Below are 22801 nucleotides of genomic sequence, written 5' to 3'. Positions count from 1 at the left end.
ATTACCACATCGGGGCGACGGTTCTCCCAGGCCACTGCATGTTGACGCTGCATATGTTGACGCCGGGCTGTGGTGCCAATATTGGCACCCTGCCCACGCTTCACCTTCTGCCCACATGTTCTTCATATGGCCATGTTGACCTCCTCCGGCGAATTCACAAAAAACTGCCACACCGCCGAGTATCTGATTTTTCCCCCCAACGCTACTCACTCGCTGACTGCTACCGCCGCTGCTTCCGTGAACCCATGCACCACTCCATTCCGGGCAGGTTTGGCTCCCGACCTCCCACTGCTGCCACCCTGCTGACTCTCGGCCACGCTAGCGACTTGCTGCCTCAGCCGCTGCCTGATCGGCAAGCTGCCACCCTCTTCTTCTGATGATGACGAAGCCCCTTCTTCACCCAGTTCCCAAGTGCAATCGGCTTCATCATCATCGAGTAGTGTCTGCACATCACTGATGTCCTCCTCAACAGCCTCTGGGTCAGGAGCCTGACCACTCGCAACAGAAGCTCCCATGCCACTCTCCCCATCACTACTTGCCCGCCAAGTGAAGGAAGTGGCGGAAGTCTCCTCCACATCTTGGCTGGGTAGTAACTGCTTTCCTCTAGTAGCTCATCCTCGCTAAAAAGTGAAGCTGAGCCCATTGCATGTAGTTCGTCTTACGGTGATGGAGCAGAAAAGGCCAGAGGCAGGTTGAGGACAGGTGAGGGCACAGGGCCTGCTCCCGGGCCATGCCAACTAAGGGTTGTGTCTGACGTACCCACCGACTGTTGGCTGGGGGTCACGACCGCTAGATGTCACCGGGAGCTCAGGCCTCTCACTGCGACTCCTGCTGCCTCAACCTCTTATTCTGCTGCGACCTCTGCTTGCACCAGAAACATTCAGGCCTCTGCCACTCCTCTGTGCATGGCCTGGCACTTCTCTGCCTGACATACTTGAAGTTGAACTAAACCAATAAAATGGTAATTAAAATACCCCTAAAAGTGACAAATATAATTTTCTTTTTGTACTGAAAAAGGCCACTAAACGCTTTCACCACGATTAACTGCAGAAATGCACTTAGAATATATTTTTCTTGTTGTACTAAAATACAACCCTATCCGCTTTGACCAGAAAAAAATTAAAGATTGAAGTGTGTATATATTTTTCTTAAAGTACTGAAATACGCCCCTATACGCTTTCAACAGAAATCACTGCAGCAGTGCACTGAGAATATATATTTCTTGTTGGACTGAATTAGGCCACTATATGCTTTTACCAGAAAAAAATGAAAGAGTGAAGTGCGTAAATATTTTTTTGCTAATTCTAAAATACGCCCCTTCACGCTTTCACCAGAAATAACTGCAACAGTGCAGTGCGTATATATTTTTCCTTTTTTAATGAAATACACCCCTATACGCTTTCACCAGAAATAACTACAACAGTGCAGTGTGTATATATTTATCTTTTTTTAATGAAATAAGCCCTACACGCTTTCACCAGAAGTCACTGCAGAAGTGCACTGAGAATATAGATTTCTTTTTGGACCGAATTAGGCCACTATACGCTTTGACCACAAAAAAATTTAAGAGTGAAGTGTTTATATATATTTCTTGCAGTACTGAAATACGCCACTATACTCTGTCACCTGAAATAACTGCAACAGTGCAGTGTGTATATATTTTTCTTTGTTACTGAAATACCCCCTATGTACAGAAATAACTGGAGAAGTGAAATGCGTATATATTTTTCTTGTAGTACTGAATAAGATAATAGGATATAAGCCTCAAGTATTTTCAACATATGACTTGCAACCCAATAACAAATAGCTGAAATGACAGATGTCTAATGACTATTTGGATCCCCAAATAATCGTTCCCTGCACTTGTAAATCAAGTAAACAATGACTGGAGATGACAAATTCTAGAATTTGCAAATTTATGGCGAATATTCGGCCAAAAATTTGCAAAATATCGCAAAATTGAATATTACCTATGCTGCTCATCACTAGAAATAAGGGATTGCATTTCTTAATTTTGTATATGGGAGGTAGAATAGGTACATTTCTAAAGAACTTTACCCAGCCATGAGATTCTTTTGGTTTCAAAGGGAATCTGTAATCATGATTGTGGAGTATTATCTAAATACATGGGTAGTAATGCAGACATGGGGGAGAATTTATTATCATGAGCAGAATATTTGAAGTCAGTTTTGCTTGAGTCTGTGTTAGAGTACTTTGTGCCAAATTTATCAAATGGCTCAGGTTGTTTGATAAATTGGGCATGTCCTTAAACCTAACACTTCTGTATAGAGAAGCTGCTCCACTTTTCCTACTCCACCCTCCTCCTGGAATGAGATTGCGAGTTATTTACGACTTTTAAAAAAAAGTTGCAATGATAAATCTAGTGTGAAACTCATTAACATAGCTAACCACACCCACATTTCCACCCATATTACAAAACTGTGGCAGTGGAGAAAACAGGGATAAAGTGCACCCTCGTCTCTACAATTTGAGATGCAAAAGGGCTTGGCTTAGACATAAAACCAGAGGTGAAAAAAGTATTGCTTGGGATGAGTATACAGGGTTATAATAGCAATGAGAAAGGAACCTGAGAAGCCAAATTAGTTGGGTTAAACATCCCCAGTGTACCCTGATGAATGGCTTCACTGCATCCAAAGAAAGGAACAGAGATGTTCCAGTAACCTCAGACCAAGTAATTAGGTCAATAAAGCTATGTATGCCATTGTTCAGTAACAATATTGGATGGTTTGCAGGATCATCTTGGGATTTACCTGGTTTAGGCAATCTGGTAAAGTGCACTTAACATTTCATTTAAAGCCTTAACAGGAATGGTGCTAGACAGTGGGAGGACGTCAGTGCATTTGGACCAATTTTGGGAAACTGCTTCTAATCCCTGTCTAACCCACTGCAGCATTTAAGTGGAAGGGGCCAGTTGCAGCTCCTCACACTGCTGAGTGGCAGATGCATTGCTGTGAAGAAAACACTTACAGTAGGGGCACCCATTGATTTTAAAGATATGATATATCCTATCAATTTGATCTAGTGTTATGATGTCACCTAACCTCTAGAACAGGACTTCCTGTGCGAGTGAGCACTCTGGAGATTTAAATAGTATGGGACAGATGTACTTTAGTGCCATATGAATCATGTCCACACTTCCCTAAGTTGTAATGGAGTAAGTTTTATATTGCTGAAATGAATGCAGCAAAGACCTTCAACATTAACCATGCCCCCTGATGAATAAACATAGTGAAACATGAAATGTCAGGATAGTGGGTCAGGGCCAGTATACTGTAGGGCTGCATGGATTAGAGCCAGGTTTCAGATGGAGTCGTCCTTGTAGGATGGTTAGACATCTTTGGGTGAACATAGTCCCCTTGACAGGGCAAACCAGGGATAGAGACCATGCCTTACCTGTTTGTTGTGATCCCCCAATAACTGTAGATCTGGAAACATGTGATACTTTACCATAACCACAGGCATGGTATAACCAGTTTGGTTATATTATCTATCACAACTTTGGTGGGTGCCACCATGTACTCTTTTCATGCTTTTTATGCCTTTGCATCTCTCTCTCTGGTTTATGTGTAGGGGTATTAAGACTTTGGAGGATAACTCTTATACTGTCTTTTTGTTCATTAAAAGTTGTTTTTCTGTATGTTTATTCACACAGGGAGTTATTAAGATGGGATTAACCCTTTAACTGTAGCCTTATAACTTTAGACAATGACTCTATGGAAGACTAGTAATTAGTTATGAAGGCCTCAAATGTCTCCAAAATAAATAAAAAAGTGGAAATAATAGAAAAATAAGCAAATAACTAAAACGGCTAAAGCAAGTTTTTATGTATACAAGTCAATAAAGGTTGCTGAAAGCTGGGGGAATAATGTTCTATGTAGAGGCCATGGGCTTCTTCAAGCTCTTGTAAAGTAGATAGTTAAGTAATAATAAAATGATGCCACTGTATTAGATTGGCCATTGTAATGTGAGAATTTCCTGTAATTGTGTTTGAGTATTAACAATCAAAAGGAACCCGCGCTGCCTTCTGTAAAAGTACAGAGTATGATCCACAGTACACTGTGTAACACTCCTTGGAGTGTGCCGCTGCAGGTTTAGAATAGGGAAAAATGCCTAAACCCTAAAATAAGTGAGTAGAATCAAGAAAATAATATAATAAACCGCGCTGGCTATCCAGTGTAAATCTACAGGTTTTGTACCTAAAACAGGGTGAGTGTACTATTAACTTGCCTTACTTCCGATGGCTTTTGAGGATTCCTTACGGAGCTTCCTGGTGCTTGTCTTCAGGGGTAGTGGTGACGGCTGTGTCTTCAGGTTTCCTCTTTCAAATGCGCGCGGTCCCGGCCGGTGACTCGTGCGCGTGAGGGAAACCCAGGCTGGTGATCAAGGAGGACGCTGCTTCCGTGTGACGTCACACTGAGTACGGATACTCTCTTAGACCAAAAGATCTCTCCAACGCGTTTCGAAATTACCGAATTTCTTCATCAGGGATCCCGGCCGGGACCGCGCGCGTTTGAAAGAGGAAACCTGAAGACACAGCCGTCACCACTACCCCTGAAGACAAGCACCAGGAAGCTCCGTAAGGAATCCTCAAAAGCCATCAGAAGTAAGGCAAGTTAATAGTACACTCACCCTGTTTTAGGTACAAAACCTGTAGATTTACACTGGATAGCCAGCGCGGTTTATTGTGTTTGAGTATTGTCATGTTAAGTAAAACTATACACTTTCTTTCATGTTGACGCCATAAACTTTCTTTACAATGAAACAGCAATTTTCACCAGTATGAATGACAAAAACTAACATTTGATTTAACTAACTGGGACTTAATAGGTAGCAAATACACTGAATAATTAAATTATTGTTACAGCTTGATTTCCTGTAGGCCACCCATCAGCATCAACATATTATGTTTTAATGATTGATGAATAATAGCTTGGAAATATATGTTCAGTTTTCTGTGAAAAGTATATTGATGAAAATGCTACTTGCTACTTGCTTACATGATTTTATTCTTATACTACATGGTTTCATTCTTACACTTTTGTCACTTTAAATCTTAGAAAATAAAAGTAGTTGAACATAATTGCTTCAATTGCCTTAAATTGGGATAAATGAATAGAAATTATAAAGCTGAAAGTGTAGGGCATCTGAGGTTAACAGTGATAAAGTACCTCAGTAATTACTCAAGAAATACTTTTAAAAGTTCCAGTATTTTTGACTGTGCCCTTTTAATATAAAAATGAAAAAGTAATTAAGTGATTATAAAGTATGATGAGTGCAGAAAATGACTTTTATATGCTTATTGTGAAGGAAAGCTTCAGTAGTTCCTTAAGGGATTTTGGCAAATTTTCTTTCTCTTTGCTTTCACTGTGTCCAAAGGGAAAAACCGAAAAGCGTATTGTAGATGAGTTGTGATATGTATTTCCCCGCTGCATTGCACTCAAGTCTTTTCAGGTACAAAAGATTAGAAAATATATCTTTTGTAACAATGCTTCTGTTTCAGCCCCCATGCTAGGAGCGTAATACAAAAGCAGAAATCTGGTATATCTCTTAAACCTCTTTAGTACGTAGTGTATTTTGGCCTTTAGGAGTCAGGTCACTTCATTTCCATCTTCGGAAGATATAACTTTAAAAAAAATGTTATGTAGTTGTATGAGAGCTTGTTTTTGCAGGTTGAATTGTATTTTTCATAGCACTATTTTGAGGTTCTTTTAAATTATCAACTTTTTTAAGGGGGTGGAGGGAAAAAAACTATAAATTTGTTTTCTTTTAGGCTACTTTCACACTGGCGTTTTGACTTTCCGTTTGTGAGATCCGTTCAGGGCTCTCACAAGCGGTCCAAAACGGATTAGTTTTGCTCTAATGCATTCTGAATGGAAAAGGATCCGCTCAGAATGCATCAGTTTGCCTCCGTTCTGTCTCCATTCCGCCCTGGAGGCGGACACCAAACGCTGCTTGCAGCATTTTGCTGTCCGTCTGACAAAACTGAGCCAAACGGATCCATCCTGGCACACAATGTAAGTCAATGGGGACGGATCCGTTTTCTATTACACAATCTGGCACAATAGAAAACGGATCCGTCCCCCATTGACTTTCAGTGGTGTTCAAGACGGATCCGTTCTGACACACAATGTAAGTCAATGGGGACGGATCCGTTTTCTATTACACAATCTGGCACAATAGAAAACGGATCCGTCCCCCATTGACTTTCAGTGGTGTCCAAGACGGATCCGTCTTGGCTTTTTTAAAGATAATACAAACGGATCCGTTCTGAACGGATGCAGACGTTTGTATTATCTGAACAGATCCGTTTGTGCAGGGACATAATATCAGAGTCTCTTATATTTTCCATATAATTCCTTAGCACAATCTCCTAGATAATACATTTTTGGCCCAATATGTAAATGAGGTAACTTTAAGTGAGAGTCACCCTTTTACAGTCTCCATGTTTGTAGAATCTGGTAATGTAGTCCAGTATGTCACAAGAACTTCCTCTGCATAAGGAGCTCCAGACATCAGAAGAGTTTCTGTTCAAAGCTGTCAATGAGGGAAATGCGTGTCCCAAATAATTCACATAGGCTCCTCTCTGATCTTTTAGTTTTTAAGAATGCAGACATGTTTATTTCTCACTTGCTTTTATAACCGAAATGTTCAGATTTTTTTGCTGTAGAGATAAAAAAAAAAAAGAGCTGCTGCATGGCTTCCCACACACAGAGATAGAGGAGGGTTATCTCTGCCTAAATCGTGACTTTTATAACGGCTACGCTCACCTGTCTTAAAATAGGGCTTCCACAGTCAGACCTGACCACTACATTAGGCACAATCTAAGGGTCTCAGGCTTGCACCCTTTAACCGTTATATGGGGATATGGTGTGTAATTTGAGTAGTGGAGAAAACAGGTGATTATTATTACCAAATATAGCCAGTATCAGCTAAAAGGGGAAATCCACAATCAGAGTCAGAGGCAGAGCACGTGTAGTCAAAACCAGAAGGGAACTATAAGGGCTCATGCACACAACCGTTTTTTGCGTTCCATATACGGACCGTATTTTGATTCCGCATATGGTCCGTATACGGAACCATTCATTTCAATGGGTCCGCAAAAGATGCAGACAGCACTCTGTGTGCTGTCCGCATTCTTTGCTCCGTTCCGTGGCCCCGCAAAAATTATGGGACATGTCCTATTCTTGTCCGTTTTTCAGACAAGAATAGGAATCTCTATAATGAGCCTCCTGTTCCGTTGCACAAATTGTGGAAGGCACACAGGCGGCATCCGTTTTTTTGTGGATTCACAATTTGCGGACCGCAAAAAAAGGCACGTTCGTGTGCATCAGCCCTAAGTGAGAGAATGGCAGGAAAATAGGAAGTCAGACAGTCCAGTTCTGGGTCAATAGGGAATGTTTAATTCCAGAGAGTAGACATGAGTCAGCAGGTCAAAACATAAATGAAAGCATCAAAACAATAACGCAGAGCCATATTTTGGAACAAAAAAAAAAGCGGAACAGGTGTCAGGGAAAACCTGATTCAAATAGACTGTTCTGATTGGTCATCTTAGCAGCCTCCTGATTTGTCTGCTGACCATGTCTCCTGGCCATTCAGCCAGACCTCCTGATTGGTCAAACTATCACGTGCTCTGAGCACACCACAATCATCATCCCTAGCAGCGTCAGTGAATGTACCGCAGTGGTGGGGAAAAGTAGGGATGGATGTTGCACGAATGCCGGAAGGTTTGTTACAACTTTCACTTGACTTGTGTGTGACCGCCTTGTGTTTTTGTCCTTGATATTTTATCACATGAAAGTTGAAAGAAAATCTTATGTAAGACGCATGTACATGACTCTTGTGCAACTTTTTGTAGCACTGTAACTGAATTATTTCCCAAAGATAAAGTAAAGTGATTTTCACCTCCCTCTGAATCGACATTCTAGGAGAATAGGCAAAACTTGGATCTTACAAGCTACTGTGTGTTACAATGGAATACATTGTGTTGCATGAGCAACATTCACGATATATTCATGTGGTATTGCATTGTTTGTTTGTTTTTATCTAAAATGACAAACATTTTTGGGGAAATGGTTTATCCTAACTGCCATTACATTTTCCATATACATAGTGACATTCACGCTCCTCCTTTGCTTCACCACTTATATTTTCTTTTTAATTTTGTAGAACTCCTGCCATGATTGGCTGCTCCTTTGTTGTTAACAGACAGTTCTTTGGGGAGATTGGTCTTCTGGATCCAGGAATGGACGTATATGGAGGAGAAAATATTGAACTTGGTATAAAGGTTTGTAATACCAAAATTTTCATCTATTTGAAGGAATACTAGTTTTATAGCATACAGTGCTCTAAAGTTTTGTTGAGAGGGAAGAAGATTCTTCTTAATGTTTTTTTATAATGCAAGGATTCTCATGCAGACAAAGTATGTTCTCTATGTACAAAATCTGCCTGCCTGGCTGAGCATGCCTACTGCATGTGTATTATGTAGTAACAATCTCATATGCATTTGTATAATCCAGCGCTCACAATTAAAATCTTCAAATCTTTATTCTACTGTACAGTCTGATAAAGCAGCAATTATAAGTACTCCAAAAAGATGCATCTGTGTTTTGGACAAAACAAATTGTTCTTAGTCATGATCTCATATACATAATTAGTCTTACATATATAGCCTCATATACTTAGGTAGCAGATGGTGCCATCTTGAAAAAAAATATTGGAATGCGAACATTAGACTTAATTTAAGTGCTATCAAATAAATTTTATTTATTTTTTTGGGGTGGGGGGGGAATGAGGCTCCTTGATTCCTGTGTTTTAGCAGCCTTTCATCTCTCTGAAGGTCTTTTTTATTTCTCACATACAAACCTGTTACTAATGAGGTACCCTTGTTTGTTTTCTGTATTATCCACAATGTTCTCAAATGTCTTACCAATATATAGTTATAGTAAGATATCAATACTTTTTATGCATTTTTTAATATTCCACCTGTTCCATCTATAGAGTCCTGACAACTATGGACAACTATGATTACTTCTTAGGCCGAGTTCACACGAACGTGTGTGACCCGTGCCCATGCTGCGGCCCGCAAATAGCGGGCCGCAATGCACGATCGCCGGCCGTAGGTCAGCCGCATCGGATCGCGGACCCATTCACTTTAATGGGTCCGCGATCCGCCCGTTCCGCTAAAAGATAGGATATGTTCTATCTTTTTGCGGACCGGAAGTATGGGACGTAACCCCACCGAAGCACTCCGCGATTCCGGATTTGCGGACCCATTGAAGTGAATGGGTCCGCATCCGTGATGCGGAATGCACACGGAACTGTGGCCGTGTATTGCGGCCCGCGATTTGCGGGCCGCAATACGGCCACGGATCACACTCGTTCGTGTGAACTAGGCCTTAGTTAGATCATTTAATTTACAGTGTCAGTTCTACTTTTTTGGAGTGATGGGGCCCTGCTAATTATTGATCTAAGTATACAGTTTGTCTCGTGACAAAAGAGGTACAACTACATTGCGACATGCGTCGCGCGACATTCATGCCGCACAAATGTCGCGCGACAATTAATGGAATGATAGTCTACGGTGTCTCACTGCAATATACTGCAACTGCGACAGTCGCACAAAAATCACATTTTGATGGAATTTGCAACTTTCACGTTGCAGTCGCAGCATGTAAATGAGCAACACCATAGACTGTCATTACAATAAATGTTGCGCAACACATGTTGCCAACTAGCCCTAGCCTTAAGCTGTTCATAAACTAGAAGCTGAACAGCTAAAATGCAGATTCCACTATATACTTTTGCACGTGTACAGTATTTTTCATTGGGGGAATAAAGCCAAGTGCCATCTTTGCTAATGTTTATCTGGGAGAAAACCAATATGTGATAGTTTATGATAGACCTTGTTCAAACCTTTTCAGTTTGATAGATATTAGCCTATATTTATCTAATACCACAATAAAGAAAAAGAGTGCTTGACACACCGGTATGAGAAAATACAAATCAATTTTATTCAATATCCATAAAAGACATACATAATGCATATTATAAGATAAAAAATGAGCAGGGACCACCACAATCCTACATCACACTGCTACCCGTCCCCATCTATAAGACGGACGTAGGTGAATCTCCATGTATATGATATAAAGAGAGATGATATTTTATCCTAAAGGATATTGTACTAGAAACATGGAGAGTATATATCACACAGGTTCACTAGCCTCAATACCTCAGTATGCATTAATACCAAAAATAGCAGACACAAGATCCAACACTATAAGGTAACGCAAGTGTATATAGGGCTACATACCTACAGAATAGGGACAGGTGACAGGGCAATGGCGCTCCTCAACGCGCGTTTCGCGTATAGTTGCTTCCTCAGGAGGAGTTGATATATTTATCTGCCACTTTTTTCAGATATATCTTACTCCAATTTTTATTTTATTTTTACTGGAAGAGTGCTGGAGAACTTTTTTCTTTGTCATGACTCATTTATGAGACATTTGTACCAGAAATCAGTTTATAAAAGTGGAATAAAAAATAGGCACTGCAAGCCAGGATTAAGGCTCATGCATGAATTGTAACTTTGTAAACTGCACAATCTCACTTGAGTAGGTGGGTGTAATAAAAACTCAAGAAACACCTCTAGACCTATTTAAGCAAGTGACAAACTTATGAATATCATGAAAAATTTTGATAAATGTATTCCAAATAACGTTACCTACAGCAAAATTAACTGGAGATAACCCTTCTATCACTAGCAGCAGTGTTGCCTCCTGAACCCACCCAATGGCAGCAGTATTGTTCCTTGACAATCCCTTTTCCACTTGCAGCAGTGTTGTCCCCTTATAACCCTCACACTGACAGCAGCATTGTCCCCCTAATAACCCCTTCCCCACTAGCAGATTTATTGTTCCCTGAAAACCACTCCCTTAGGCCTCTTTCACACGACAGTATGTCCTTTTTCAGTGTTTTGCGGTCCGTTTTAAACGGATCCGTTGTTCCGTTTTTTGTTTCCGTTGTGTTTCCGTTTCCGTTCCGTTTTTCCGTTCCGTTTTTCCGTATGGCATATACAGTGTACAGTAATTTCATAGAAAAAATTGGGCTGGGCATAACATTTTCAATAGATGGTTCCGCAAAAAACGGAACGGATACGGAAGACATACGGATGCATTTCCGTATGCATTCCGTTTTTTTGCGGACCCATAGACTTTAATGGAGCAACGGAACGTGATTTGCGGCCAAATATAGGACATGTTCTATCTTTAAACGGAACGGAAAAACGGAAATACGGAAACGGAATGCATACGGAACACATTCCGTTTTTTTTGCGGAACCATTGAAATGAATGGTTCCGTATACGGACCGTGTACGTACCGCAAAAAACGGCCCGCAAAACGGAAAAAAAAAACGGCCGTGTGAAAGAGGCCTTACTGGTAACATTTTGTCTCCTGACATCTGCTCTCCCACTGACAGCAATATTGTCTCCTGGCAACCCCTTCCCCACTGGCAGCATTATTGACTCATGAAAACCTCTCCTCCACTAAAAAAAATGCTTTATAGTTAAAAATTCCCATGACCATTAAAACAAACAAACCAAAACTCCTCAAAAAGTTCAATAGAAAATATGTGGGTTTTTATGGTAAAAAAAAGGCCTAGCATATTTTTTAAAACCTTTGGCATTTTTTCGAGTCTTCTAAAATGTACTTGGGGCATAAACACAGGAAAATGCTGCAGTTGCAAAAAAAATATATAAAAATCCAAAAGTGCCAGGAAAGAATGTGGTAAAACATATCAAAATGCAACAGCGTGTGATTTTAATGAATATTTATAATTTTCAGTCATGTAAAACATGTCATGTGATGTGTCAGAAAACAAACACAGAAAATGATCTGTGATGCACATTTCAAAATCCACAGCATGTCAATCCCACACATGGTATTTGTCAATCATCTGGAATGCTGATTTGCACCGATTCTCATTTTTTCTTTTCTTTTTTTTTTTCACCTGACTGTATGAAAGTGGCCTTCCTGTCCAACAATCACAGGACTTGTATTCCATTGCTATCACTCCAGATCATTGTGCTGGAAGGTTACCATTGTCAGCATGGGATGTTTGCCTATTGATTACTTACAGTAGCCTCATCCACCCCTACCTGCTCTCTCTGTTCAGCCACTCCAGATTGGAATTACAATATGTCAAATATATTCTTGACCAGACAAGGCATACATTCATATGCACAGTCCTTGGATAACATTTGTTTAATATCTCATCCACTTTGTCATGAAGTCAGGAACCAGGTGTGGGAGTTGCAGAAGGCATGGAAAGGAAAGCTCAATGCAAAAAACAGATGTTTTTTTTTTTTCCTTTAGCAGTTTAGTGAGAAATGTGTTTACTGCATTTTCATGCACAGAAGTGCCCATAGCCATGAATACATTCCCCCATGGTGTTTTTTTTTACCACATAATCTGCAAAAAAGAGCACTTATAATGGAAGCCTAAGGACCTTACACATGATTTTTTACAGTTAAAAAAATGTGTTTTAAACTGTTCACAATCTTTCTATGGTGCATTTTGTAAATTAAATTATGTATTTCATTGTACACTGGTACAAAAAGCTCCATGGAAAAATGCCATTATAATACACAATAGGCACTGACAGGCAATTTCCTAAACATCTATCAGCAGATCTGTACCTATGAACCTGGCTGACCTGTTACATGTGCGCTTGGCAGCTGAAGGCATCTGTGTTGGTCCCATGTTCATACGTACCTGCATTGCTGAGAAAAATGATGTTTTAATATATGCAAATGAGCCTCTAGGAGCAACGGGGGCATTGACATTACACCTAGAGGCTCTGCTCTCTCTGCAACTGCTGTACCCTCAGCACTTTGATTGACTGTAAGAGAATACAGGGCCAGGAGTGATCATGTTTACACTGCCTGGTCCTGTCAATCAAAGTGCAGAAAGTGCGGCAGTTGTAGAGAGAAGAGTCTCTAGGTGTAATGACAACGTCCCCTTTGCCCAGAGAGGATTATTTGCATATATTAAAACTTCATTTTTCTCGGCAATGTGGGCACATAGGATGGAACATGGAACCAACACAGATGCCTACAGCTGCCAAGCGCACATGTAAAAGGTCAGCCAGTTTCATAGGTACAAATCTGCTGACAGATGCTGTTTAACCACTTCAGCCCCCAGTGCTTAAACACCCTGAAAGACCAGGCCACTTTTTACACTTCTGACCTACACTACTTTCACCGTTTATTGCTCGGTCATGCAACTTACCACCCAAATGAATTTTACCTCCTTTTCTTCTCACTAATAGAGCTTTCATTTGGTGGTATTTCATTGCTGCTGCCATTTTTACTTTTTTTGTTATTAATCGAAATTTAACGATTTTTTTGCAAAAAAATGACATTTTTCACTTTCAGTTGTCAAATTTTGCAAAAAAAACGACATCCATATATAAATTTTGCTCTAAATTTATAGTTCTACATGTCTTTGATAAAAAAAAATGTTTGGGTTAAAAAAAAATGGTTTGGGTAAAAGTTATAGCGTTTACAAACTATGGTACAAAAATGTGAATTTCCGCTTTTTGAAGCAGCTCTGACTTTCTGAGCACCTGTCATGTTTCCTGAGGTTCTACAATGGCCAGACAGTACAAACACCCCACAAATGACCCCATTTCGGAAAGTACACACCCTAAGGTATTCGCTGATGGGCATAGTGAGTTCATAGAACTTTTTATGTTTTGTCACAAGTTAGCGGAAAATGATGATTTTTTTTTTTTTTTCTTACAAAGTCTCATATTCCACTAACTTGTGACAAAAAATAAAAAGTTCTATGAACTCACTATGCCCATCAGCGAATACCTTGGGGTCTCTTCTTTCCAAAATGGGGTCACTTGTGGGGTAGTTATACTGCCCTGGCATTCTAGGGGCCCAAATGTGTGGTAAGGAGTTTGAAATCAAATTCTGTAAAAAATGACGAGTGAAATCCGAAAGGTGCTCTTTGGAATATGGGCCCCTTTGCCCACCTAGGCTGCAAAAAAGTGTCACACATCTGGTATCTCCGTATTCATTAGAAGTTGGGGAATGTGTTTTGGGGTGTCTTTTTACATATACCCATGCTGGGTGAGAGAAATATCTTGGCAAAAGACAACTTTTCCCATTTTTTTATACACTGCTCAAAAAAATAAAGGGAACACAAAAATAACACATCCTAGATCTGAGTTAATTAAATATACTTCTGAAATACTTTGTTCTTTACATAGTTGAATGTGCTGACAACAAAATCACACAAAAAAAAAAATGGAAATCAAATTTTTCAACCCATGGAGGCCTAGATTTGGAGTCACACTCAAAATTAAAGTGGAAAAACACACTACAGGCTGATCCAACTTTATTGTAATGTCCTTAAAACAAGTCAAAATGAGGCTCAGTAGTGTGTGTGGCCTCCACGTGCCTGTATGACCTCCCTACAATGCCTGTGCATGCTCCTGATGAGGTGGCGGACGGTCTCCTGAGGGATCTCCTCCCAGACCTGGACTAAAGCATCTGCCAACTCCTGGACAGTCTGTGGTGCAACATGACGTTGGTGGATAGAGCTAGACATGATGTCCCAGATGTGCTCAATTGGATTCAGGTCTGGGGAACGGGCGGGCCAGTCCATAGCATCAATGCCTTCGTCTTGCAGGAACTGCTGACACACTTCAGCCATATGAGGTCTAGCATTGTCTTGCATTAGGAGGAACCCAGGGCCAACCGCACCAGCATATGGTCTCACAAGGGGTCTGAGGATCTCATCTCGGTACCTAATGGCAGTCAGGCTACCTCTGGCAAGCACATGGAGGGCTGTGCGGCCCTCCAAAGAAATGCCACCCCACACCATTATTGACCCAATGCCAAACCGGTCATGCTGGAGGATGTTGGAGGCAGCAGAACGTTCTCCACGGCATCTCCAGACTCTGTCACGTCTGTCACATGTGCTCAGTGTGAACTTGCTTTCATCTGTGAAGAGCACAGGGCGCCAGTGGCGAATTTGCCAATCTTGGTGTTCTCTGGCAAATGCCAAACGTCCTGCACGGTGTTGGGCTGTAAGCACAACCCCCACCTGTGGACGTCGGGCCCTCATATCACCCTCATGGAGTCTGTTTCTGACCATTTGAGCAGACACATGCACATTTGTGGCCTGCTGGAGGTCATTTTCCAGGGCTCTGGCAGTGCTCCTCCTGTTCCTCCTTGCACAAAGGCGGAGGTAGCGGTCCTGCTGCTGGGTTGTTGCCCTCCTATGGCCTCCTCCACATCTCCTGATGTACTGGCCTGTCTCCTGGTAGAGCCTCCATGCTCTGGACACTACGCTGACAGACACAGCAAACCTTCTTGCCACAGCTCGCATTGATGTGCCATCCTGGATAAGCTGCACTACCTGAGCCACTTGTGTGGGTTGTAGACTCCGTCTCATGCTACCACTAGAGTGAAAGCACCGCCAGCATTCAAAAGTGACCAAAACATCAGCCAGGAAGCATAGGAACTGAGAAGTGGTCTGTGGTAACCACCTGCAGAACCACTCCTTTATTGGGGGTGTCTTGCTAATTGCCTATAATTTCCACCTGTTGTCTATCCCATTTGTACAACAGCATGTGAAATTGATTGTCACTCAGTGTTGCTTCCTAAGTGGACAGTTTGATTTCACAGAAGTGTGATTGACTTGGAGTTACATTGTGTTGTTTAAGTGTTCCCTTTATTTTTTTGAGCAGTGTACAAAGTTGGCATTTGACCAAGATATTTATCTCACCCAGCATGGGTATATGTAAAATGACACCCCAAAACACATTCACCAACTTCTACTGAATACGGAGATACCACATGTGTGACACTTTTTTGCAGCCTAGGTGGGCAAAGGGGCCCAAATTCCTTTTAGGAGGGCATTTTTAGACATTTGGATACCAGACTAATTCTCACGCTTTGGGGCCCCTAAAATGCCAGGGCAGTATAAATACCCCACATGTGACCCCATTTTGGAAAGAAGACACCCCAAGGTATTCAATGAGGGGCATGGCGAGTTCATAGAAAAAAAAAAAAATTGGCACAAGTTAGCGGAAATTGATTTTTTAAATTTTTTTCTCACAAAGTCTCCCTTTCCGCTAACTTGGGACAAAAATTTCAATCTTTCATGGACTCAATATGCCCCTCAGCGAATACCTTGGGGTGTCTTCTTTCCAAAATGGTGTTATTTGTGGGGTGTTTGTACTGCCCTGGCATTTGAGGCTCTCCGCAATCATTACATGTATGCCCAGCATTAGGAGTTTCTGCTATTCTCCTTATATTGAGCATACAGGTAATGAGATTTTTTTTTTCCGTTCAGCCGCTGGGCTGAAAGAAAAAAATGAACGGCACAGATTTCTTCATTCGCATCGATCAATGTGGATGAAAAAATCTCTGCCAAAAAAAGAAAAAGGAGGGGAAAGGCGTCTGCCAGGACATAGGAGCTCCGCCCAACATCCATGCCCACTTAGCTCGTATGCCCTGGCAAACCAGATTTCTCCATTCACATCAATCGATCATTGCCGGGATTTTTTTTTTTTATATATACAAAGTGTTTGCCAAAGTATATGAACACCGCCACCTCCTCAGCTCATATGCCTCGGCAAACGTATCTTTTACTGCAGAGGAGAAATCTCGTCTTGCAGCGCCGCATACACCGACTTGCGTGTAATCTGACAGCAGCGCAATGCTTCTGTCCGAATGCACATCAGTGCTGCAGCTAGTCGATCGGTTGGTCCACCTGAAAGGTAAAAAAAACAAAACAAAAAAGAAAAAACCAGGCCGCAACGCAATAAATTTATTAACTGTTGAACAGAACATAGAAACTTTTTTTAAACTTTTTTAACTGAACGTTTAACTTTTTTACTTACCGGTATTTTTTTTTTTGTTTAGTTTTTTTTACCTTTATAGAACAAACCTCTCCTTCCCCATGGGACAATGTGCAAAGCGCAAATCGCCCAAAGATGTGGCGAAGTACGTTATGCACTTTATCCCAGGTGAAAGGAGAGGTTTGCAGCAGCTGTGAGTGAATGGGCCCTAATAGCCCTGTGTGCCTGTCCTGGTGAGATGTGATCCCTATGCTAGGTGTACCTGTGTGTGGTACTTCCGGAAACACTCTCCATAGCATAGGGCAGGGTGGTCAGCACAGTCAGGACAGAAATAGCGGGTGTCACGCCTTATTCCACTCCTGCTACAGACACAACATCTTTTTCGGGGTGACGGTTGGGTTGAGGTACCAGGAACGACACTAGGGAAATGTCGCTCGTGTAGACGGCTAACTACACTGGTGGATGGGGCCACGGAACCTCCTGGGTAAAGGAGGTTCTCGATGATCTCTTCCTGGAATTTGAGGAAGGATCCTGTTCTCCCAGCCTTACTGTAGAGAACAAAACTATTGTACAGCGCCAATTGAATCAAATATACAGACACCTTCTTATACCAGCGTCTGGTTCTGCGGAAAACTAAATACGGAGACAACATCTGGTCATTGAAGTCCACCCCTCCCATGAGCGCATTATAGTCGTGGACACAGAGGGGCTTTTCAATGACACGGGTTGCTCGCTCAATTTGGATTGTCGTGTCTGCGTGAATGGAGGAGAGCATGTAAACGTCACGCTTGTCTCTCCATTTCACCGTGAGCAGTTCTTCGTTACACAAGGCAGCCCTCTGCCCCCTTGCAAGACGGGTGGTTACAAGCCGTTGGGGGAAGCCCACGCGACTAGTTCGCGCGGTGCCACAGGCGCAAATCCGTTCTAGAAACAAATGCCTAAAGAGGGCCACACTTGTGTAGAAATTGTCCACATAAAGATGGTACCCCTTGCCGAATAAGGGTGACACCAAGTCCCAGACTGTCTTCCCACTGCTCCCCAGGTAGTCAGGGCAACCGACCGGCTCCAGGGTCTGATCTTTTCCCTCATAGATCCGAAATTTGTGGGTATAGCCTGTGGCCCTTTCACAGAGCTTATACAATTTGACCCCATACCGGGCACGCTTGCTTGGGATGTATTGTTTGAAGCCAAGGCACCCGGTAAAATGTATTAGGGACTCGTCTACACAGATGTTTTGCTCAGGGGTATACAAATCTGCAAATTTCAGGTTGAAATGGTCTATGAGGGGCCGAATTTTGTGGAGCCGGTCAAAAGCAGGGTGGCCTCTGGGACGGGAGGTGGTGTTGTCGCTAAAATGCAGAAAACGGAGGATGGTCTCAAATCGTGTCCTGGACATAGCAGCAGAGAACATGGGCATGTGATGAATTGGGTGCGTTGACCAATATGACCGCAATTCATGCTTTTTTGTCAGGCCCATGTTGAGGAGAAGGCCCAAAAAAATTTTAAGTTCGGAAACTTGGACTGGTTTCCACCGGAAAGGCTGGGCATAATAGCTTCCCGGGTTTGCGGTTATAAATTGTGTGGCATACTGGTTGGTCTCTGCCACGACTAAGTCCAAGAGCTCCGCAGTCAAGAACAGCTCAAAAAATCCCAGGGCCGAACCGATTTGAGCCGTCTCAACCCGAACTCCAGACTGGGCGGTGAAAGGGGGAACTACTGGTGCGGCTGAAGTTGGTGACTGCCAATCAGGATTTGCCAGCACCTCAGGGACTCTAGGGGCTCTACGGGCCTGTCTGTGCGGTGGCTGCGACGGGGTAACTATTGCACGTGCCACCGGACCAGCTTCAACTGCCCTTCTGGTGCTCGCTACTTCACCAGGTTGTACGGCAGTGCTGGTACTAGGTCCAGGAAGGGCTGCGCTGCTGGTGTATGCCTCACCACGTGATCCGGCAGCGACAGCCCCACTCTGCTGCTCTTGAAGCGGATCCTGCGTAACCTGTGGTCTAGCGACATGGGGCCGGGTACGCCTGGTGCTGCCAGGGACCTCCACCTCCTCGTCCGAACTTTGGGTCAGAGAGCCACTGCTTTCCACAGGTTCATATTCTGACCCGCTAGATTCGTCAGATGAGGGTTCCCACTCCTCATCCGACTGGGTCAGAATCCTGTAGGCCTCTTCAGAAGAATACCCCCTGTTTGACATTTTGGACTACTAAATTTAGGGGTATTCCCTGAGACTACCCAAGAAAAAAAGCAAACCTGTCTTACAAAGGGGAGGCTAGCGAAGTACCGGAGGCTGCTGCGGTTGATAAAAAATATCAAAACTGATTTTTTTATCGCCGCAGTGTGTGTAAAATGAATGTGCAGTGATCAAAAAATAATAATTTTTTGTCACTGCGGTGGGGCGGGCGTGGGTGAACGCACGTGTGGGCGACCGATCAGGCCTGATCGGGCAAACACTGCGTTTTGGGTGGAGGGCGAGCTAAGGTGACACTAATACTATTATAGATCTGACCGTGATCAGTTTTGATCACTTACAGATACTATAAAAGTACAAATGCTGATTAGCGATACGCTAAACAGCGAATAAAAGTGACTGCGGTGCGGTGGGGTGGGCGCTAACTGACGCTAACTACCTAACCAAGGGGCCTAAACTATCCCTAAAACCTAACAGCCAATACCAGGGGTGATCAAAGGGTTAATTGGGGTGCAGGTGGGTGATCTGGGGCTAAGGTGTAGTGTTGGTGTACTCACAGTTCAGTCTGCTCCTGTGCTGGATCCAACCGACGAAAAGGACCAGCACAGGAGCAGACAAGCCATATAACAGATCATATTTACTAATATAATCTGTTATATGACTTTGGATTGGATTTTTTGAAAATCGCCAGCCTGCCAGCCAATGATCGTTGCTGGCAGGCTGGTGAGGAAATACTTCTTTTAATTTTGCCGGCCCGCGATGCTCATGCGCGGGCCGGCTTTGAGCGAAATCTCGCGTCTCGCGAGATGACGCGTATATGCGTGACTCTGCGCAGCGCTGGCACCTCCGGAACGCGATACTGCGTTAGGCGGTCCGGAGGTGGTTAAGCAGGGCAAGAAAAAAATGCAGAAACTGATGGGAAAAAATGTTAGACCCAGAGTATGCTGCAAATCCGGTAATGAAAAAAATGCCATTGACCCAGAAAATGTACATCAAGGGTGAAAAAAACACCACCCCAAAAAGTGTTAATTGTGCTGTGTTTAATAATTCCCATAGACCAGGGATTAGTAGCCTCCGGCACTACAGCTGTTCTGAAACTACAACTCCCAAACCCTCCTTTCACATTCATAGGTGTTATGAAAAAATTTTTACTATTTTTTCATAGCATGTTTTTGTGAGAGTTTTAATGCATTTTTTCTGTGTTTCACGTCCTTTAAAAATTTACAAGGGGTAAAAACACCAGAAAATGCTGCAGTTGCGAAAAATGCAGAGTGAGAGAGAGAGAGAGACATAAAGACAGAATGAAAGAGAGAGAGAGTGATAGAGAGAAGAATTGTTTCCAGGCATTTAAAGCACTTTCGATTTGGCTGATTTGGACAAAATGAACTGAAATTCATTTTAAGAAATTCACTTATCTATGAGTCCAATACTTCTTATCACTCTACAAAAAAAAATAAAAAAATGTATGGGAAATCCCTGTCTATAAAGAATGCATTGAGTAGCTTTAAAATCGCATTTAAATCACTGTACAGTAGCTTGGACTCTGCTGAAGAGATTTAATTGCTAGAGATTAAGCAGCGATTTCACAGCTATTTTATTGATTTTCATATTGGGGTACTTTCACACTAGGGTACTTAGCGTTTTTCTTTTCCGACACTGAGTTCCGTCCTAGGGGCTCAATACCGGAAAATAACTGATCAGTCTTATCCCCATGCATTCTGAATGGAGAAAAATCCGTTCAGGATGCACCAGGATGTCTTCAGTTCAGTCTTTTTGACTTTTTAAGACGGAGATAATACCGCAACATGCTGCGGTTTTATCTCTGTCTAAAATTCCGGAACACTTGCCGGATTTGGCATTAATTTACATTAAAATGTATTAGTGCCGGATCCGGCATTAAAAATACCGCAATGCCGGATCCGTCCTTCCAGTCTGCGTATGCGCAGACCTTTAAAAATGTGAAAAAAAATAGAAACTTAACCGTTTGTCCGTATGACAAACGGACAGACGGATCCGTTCTTGCAATGCATTTGTAAGACAGATCCGGATTCGTCTACAAATGCTGTCCGTTTGCATACAGATTGCCGGATCCGACAGGTAGTTCCGGCGACAGAACTGCTTGCTGGATAACTCTGCCATAAGTGTGAAAGTAGCCTTACTTTTATGGACAAATTATTTTCATGTTACTTTATGGAGTTAAAGGTAGCTTGGAAACTGCTCTGAAATTCCACATAATATAATATTATTTAACAAATCGCTAGCTACTCACTTCTCTGCAGTGATTTCACAACTTTTTTTTAATTTCTAGAGATTAACTCGTTCCAGCAACACTCGATTGCCTGCAGCGATTTGGAAGTGATTTTCAAGCTTAGTGTGTTCCCTATGGACAGCAATGTCACAGTGTTTTTTAATGTAATAAAAATGTCTAGTTGTAGCATCATCCATGGACTTTGATCCAGACATCCATCGAGCTACTTGGTTCCTGTAGATCTTTTTACTAAAAAAGTTCATATATGGGTAGAAGGATGACAGAAGAAACCCTCAGAAGCATAAATGAGACTAGAAAACAGTAAATCAACACATCTGTGATGTAAAGAATATATTCCACCATTAGGCCTAGTTCACACAAACTTTTTTTTGAGAGTGTACGTATACGAGAGTGAGAGTGTACGTATATGAAACCATGCATTTCAATGGTTCCGCATTAAAAACGGAATGTGTTTTGTAAGCATTCTGTTTCCGTATTTCCATTTTTCCGTTCCGTTAAAAGATAGAACATGTCTTATTATTGCCCGCAAATCACGTTCCGTGGCTCCATTCAAGTCAATGGGTCCGCAAAAAAAACTGAACACATACAGAAATGCATCCGTATGAATTCCGTATCCGTTCCATTTTCGCTGAACCATCTATTGAAAATGTTATGCCCAGCCCAATTTTTTCTATGTAATTACTGTATACTGTATATGCCACACGGAGAAACGGAAACACAACGGAAACAAAAAACGGAACAACGGATCTGTGAAAAACGGACCGCAAAAAACTATAAAAGCCATACGTTCGTGTGAACTAGGCCTTAGTAAGGACTAGTGTTGAGTGAATCAAACCTGACAAAGTGGAATTCGATCTGAATTTCAGGGAAAATTTGATTTGCTGCGAAGACAAATTTCCTCGTTCTTCGTGGTAACAAATCGATTTTCCCTGAATGGCAGTAAAAAAAAATAATAAATCATACTTACCTTACATTTGACAGTGAAGAGCTGGCCGCCGCCTTCTTGATTGATGATCCAACGCAAAATCCTGTGCACAGTGATGTATAACATCCCCACAGGCCAAGCACTATTTTGCGCTAGATGTTCAATAAACATGGCGGCCGGCTATTTGCGATCAAATGGATGAGGATAAGTAGGAGTTAAAAAAAAATTTTTTATTTCAATTCAATTTTACACTGTCAGATGTCAGATGCTGAGCTATGAACGCGGCATCTGAGGGGTGCAATGACTGAGGTTGGCGCAATCGCCGGTCCCTGTCATTGCATCCACTTCTTACAAAGAAATGCGCTTTGTGACAAAGTAATTTGTCACAAAGCAATTTTCTTTTTTTTAATTCGGCAAAGCCGCTGAATCAAATTTTCCAATGCTTTGCTCATCACTAGTAAGGGCCCATGTTCAGCCGATTGGTGGCTGTTTCCATCAACTTTTACACATGTCA

The 22801-nt window shown here is 42.1% G+C and overlaps 1 protein-coding gene across 2 annotated transcripts in view; it reads left to right on the top strand.

Moving 5' to 3' along the window:
- The window catches only part of GALNT17 (polypeptide N-acetylgalactosaminyltransferase 17), a 714899-nt gene that overhangs the window by 526796 nt on the left and 165302 nt on the right, over positions 1 to 22801 (top strand). For both annotated transcript variants that reach the window (XM_040424819.1, XM_040424818.1), the window contains one exon: positions 8188 to 8305. In XM_040424819.1, coding sequence (XP_040280753.1) covers positions 8188 to 8305 — 118 coding nt within the window. The remainder of the gene's footprint in view (positions 1 to 8187; positions 8306 to 22801) is intronic.

The sequence above is a fragment of the Bufo bufo genome, chromosome 3 (assembly GCF_905171765.1).
Source record: "Bufo bufo chromosome 3, aBufBuf1.1, whole genome shotgun sequence".
Classification (NCBI taxonomy): Eukaryota; Metazoa; Chordata; class Amphibia; order Anura; family Bufonidae; genus Bufo; species Bufo bufo.
Note: the sequence above shows the minus strand (reverse complement) of the source record. Positions and strands in the feature narration are given on the sequence as shown.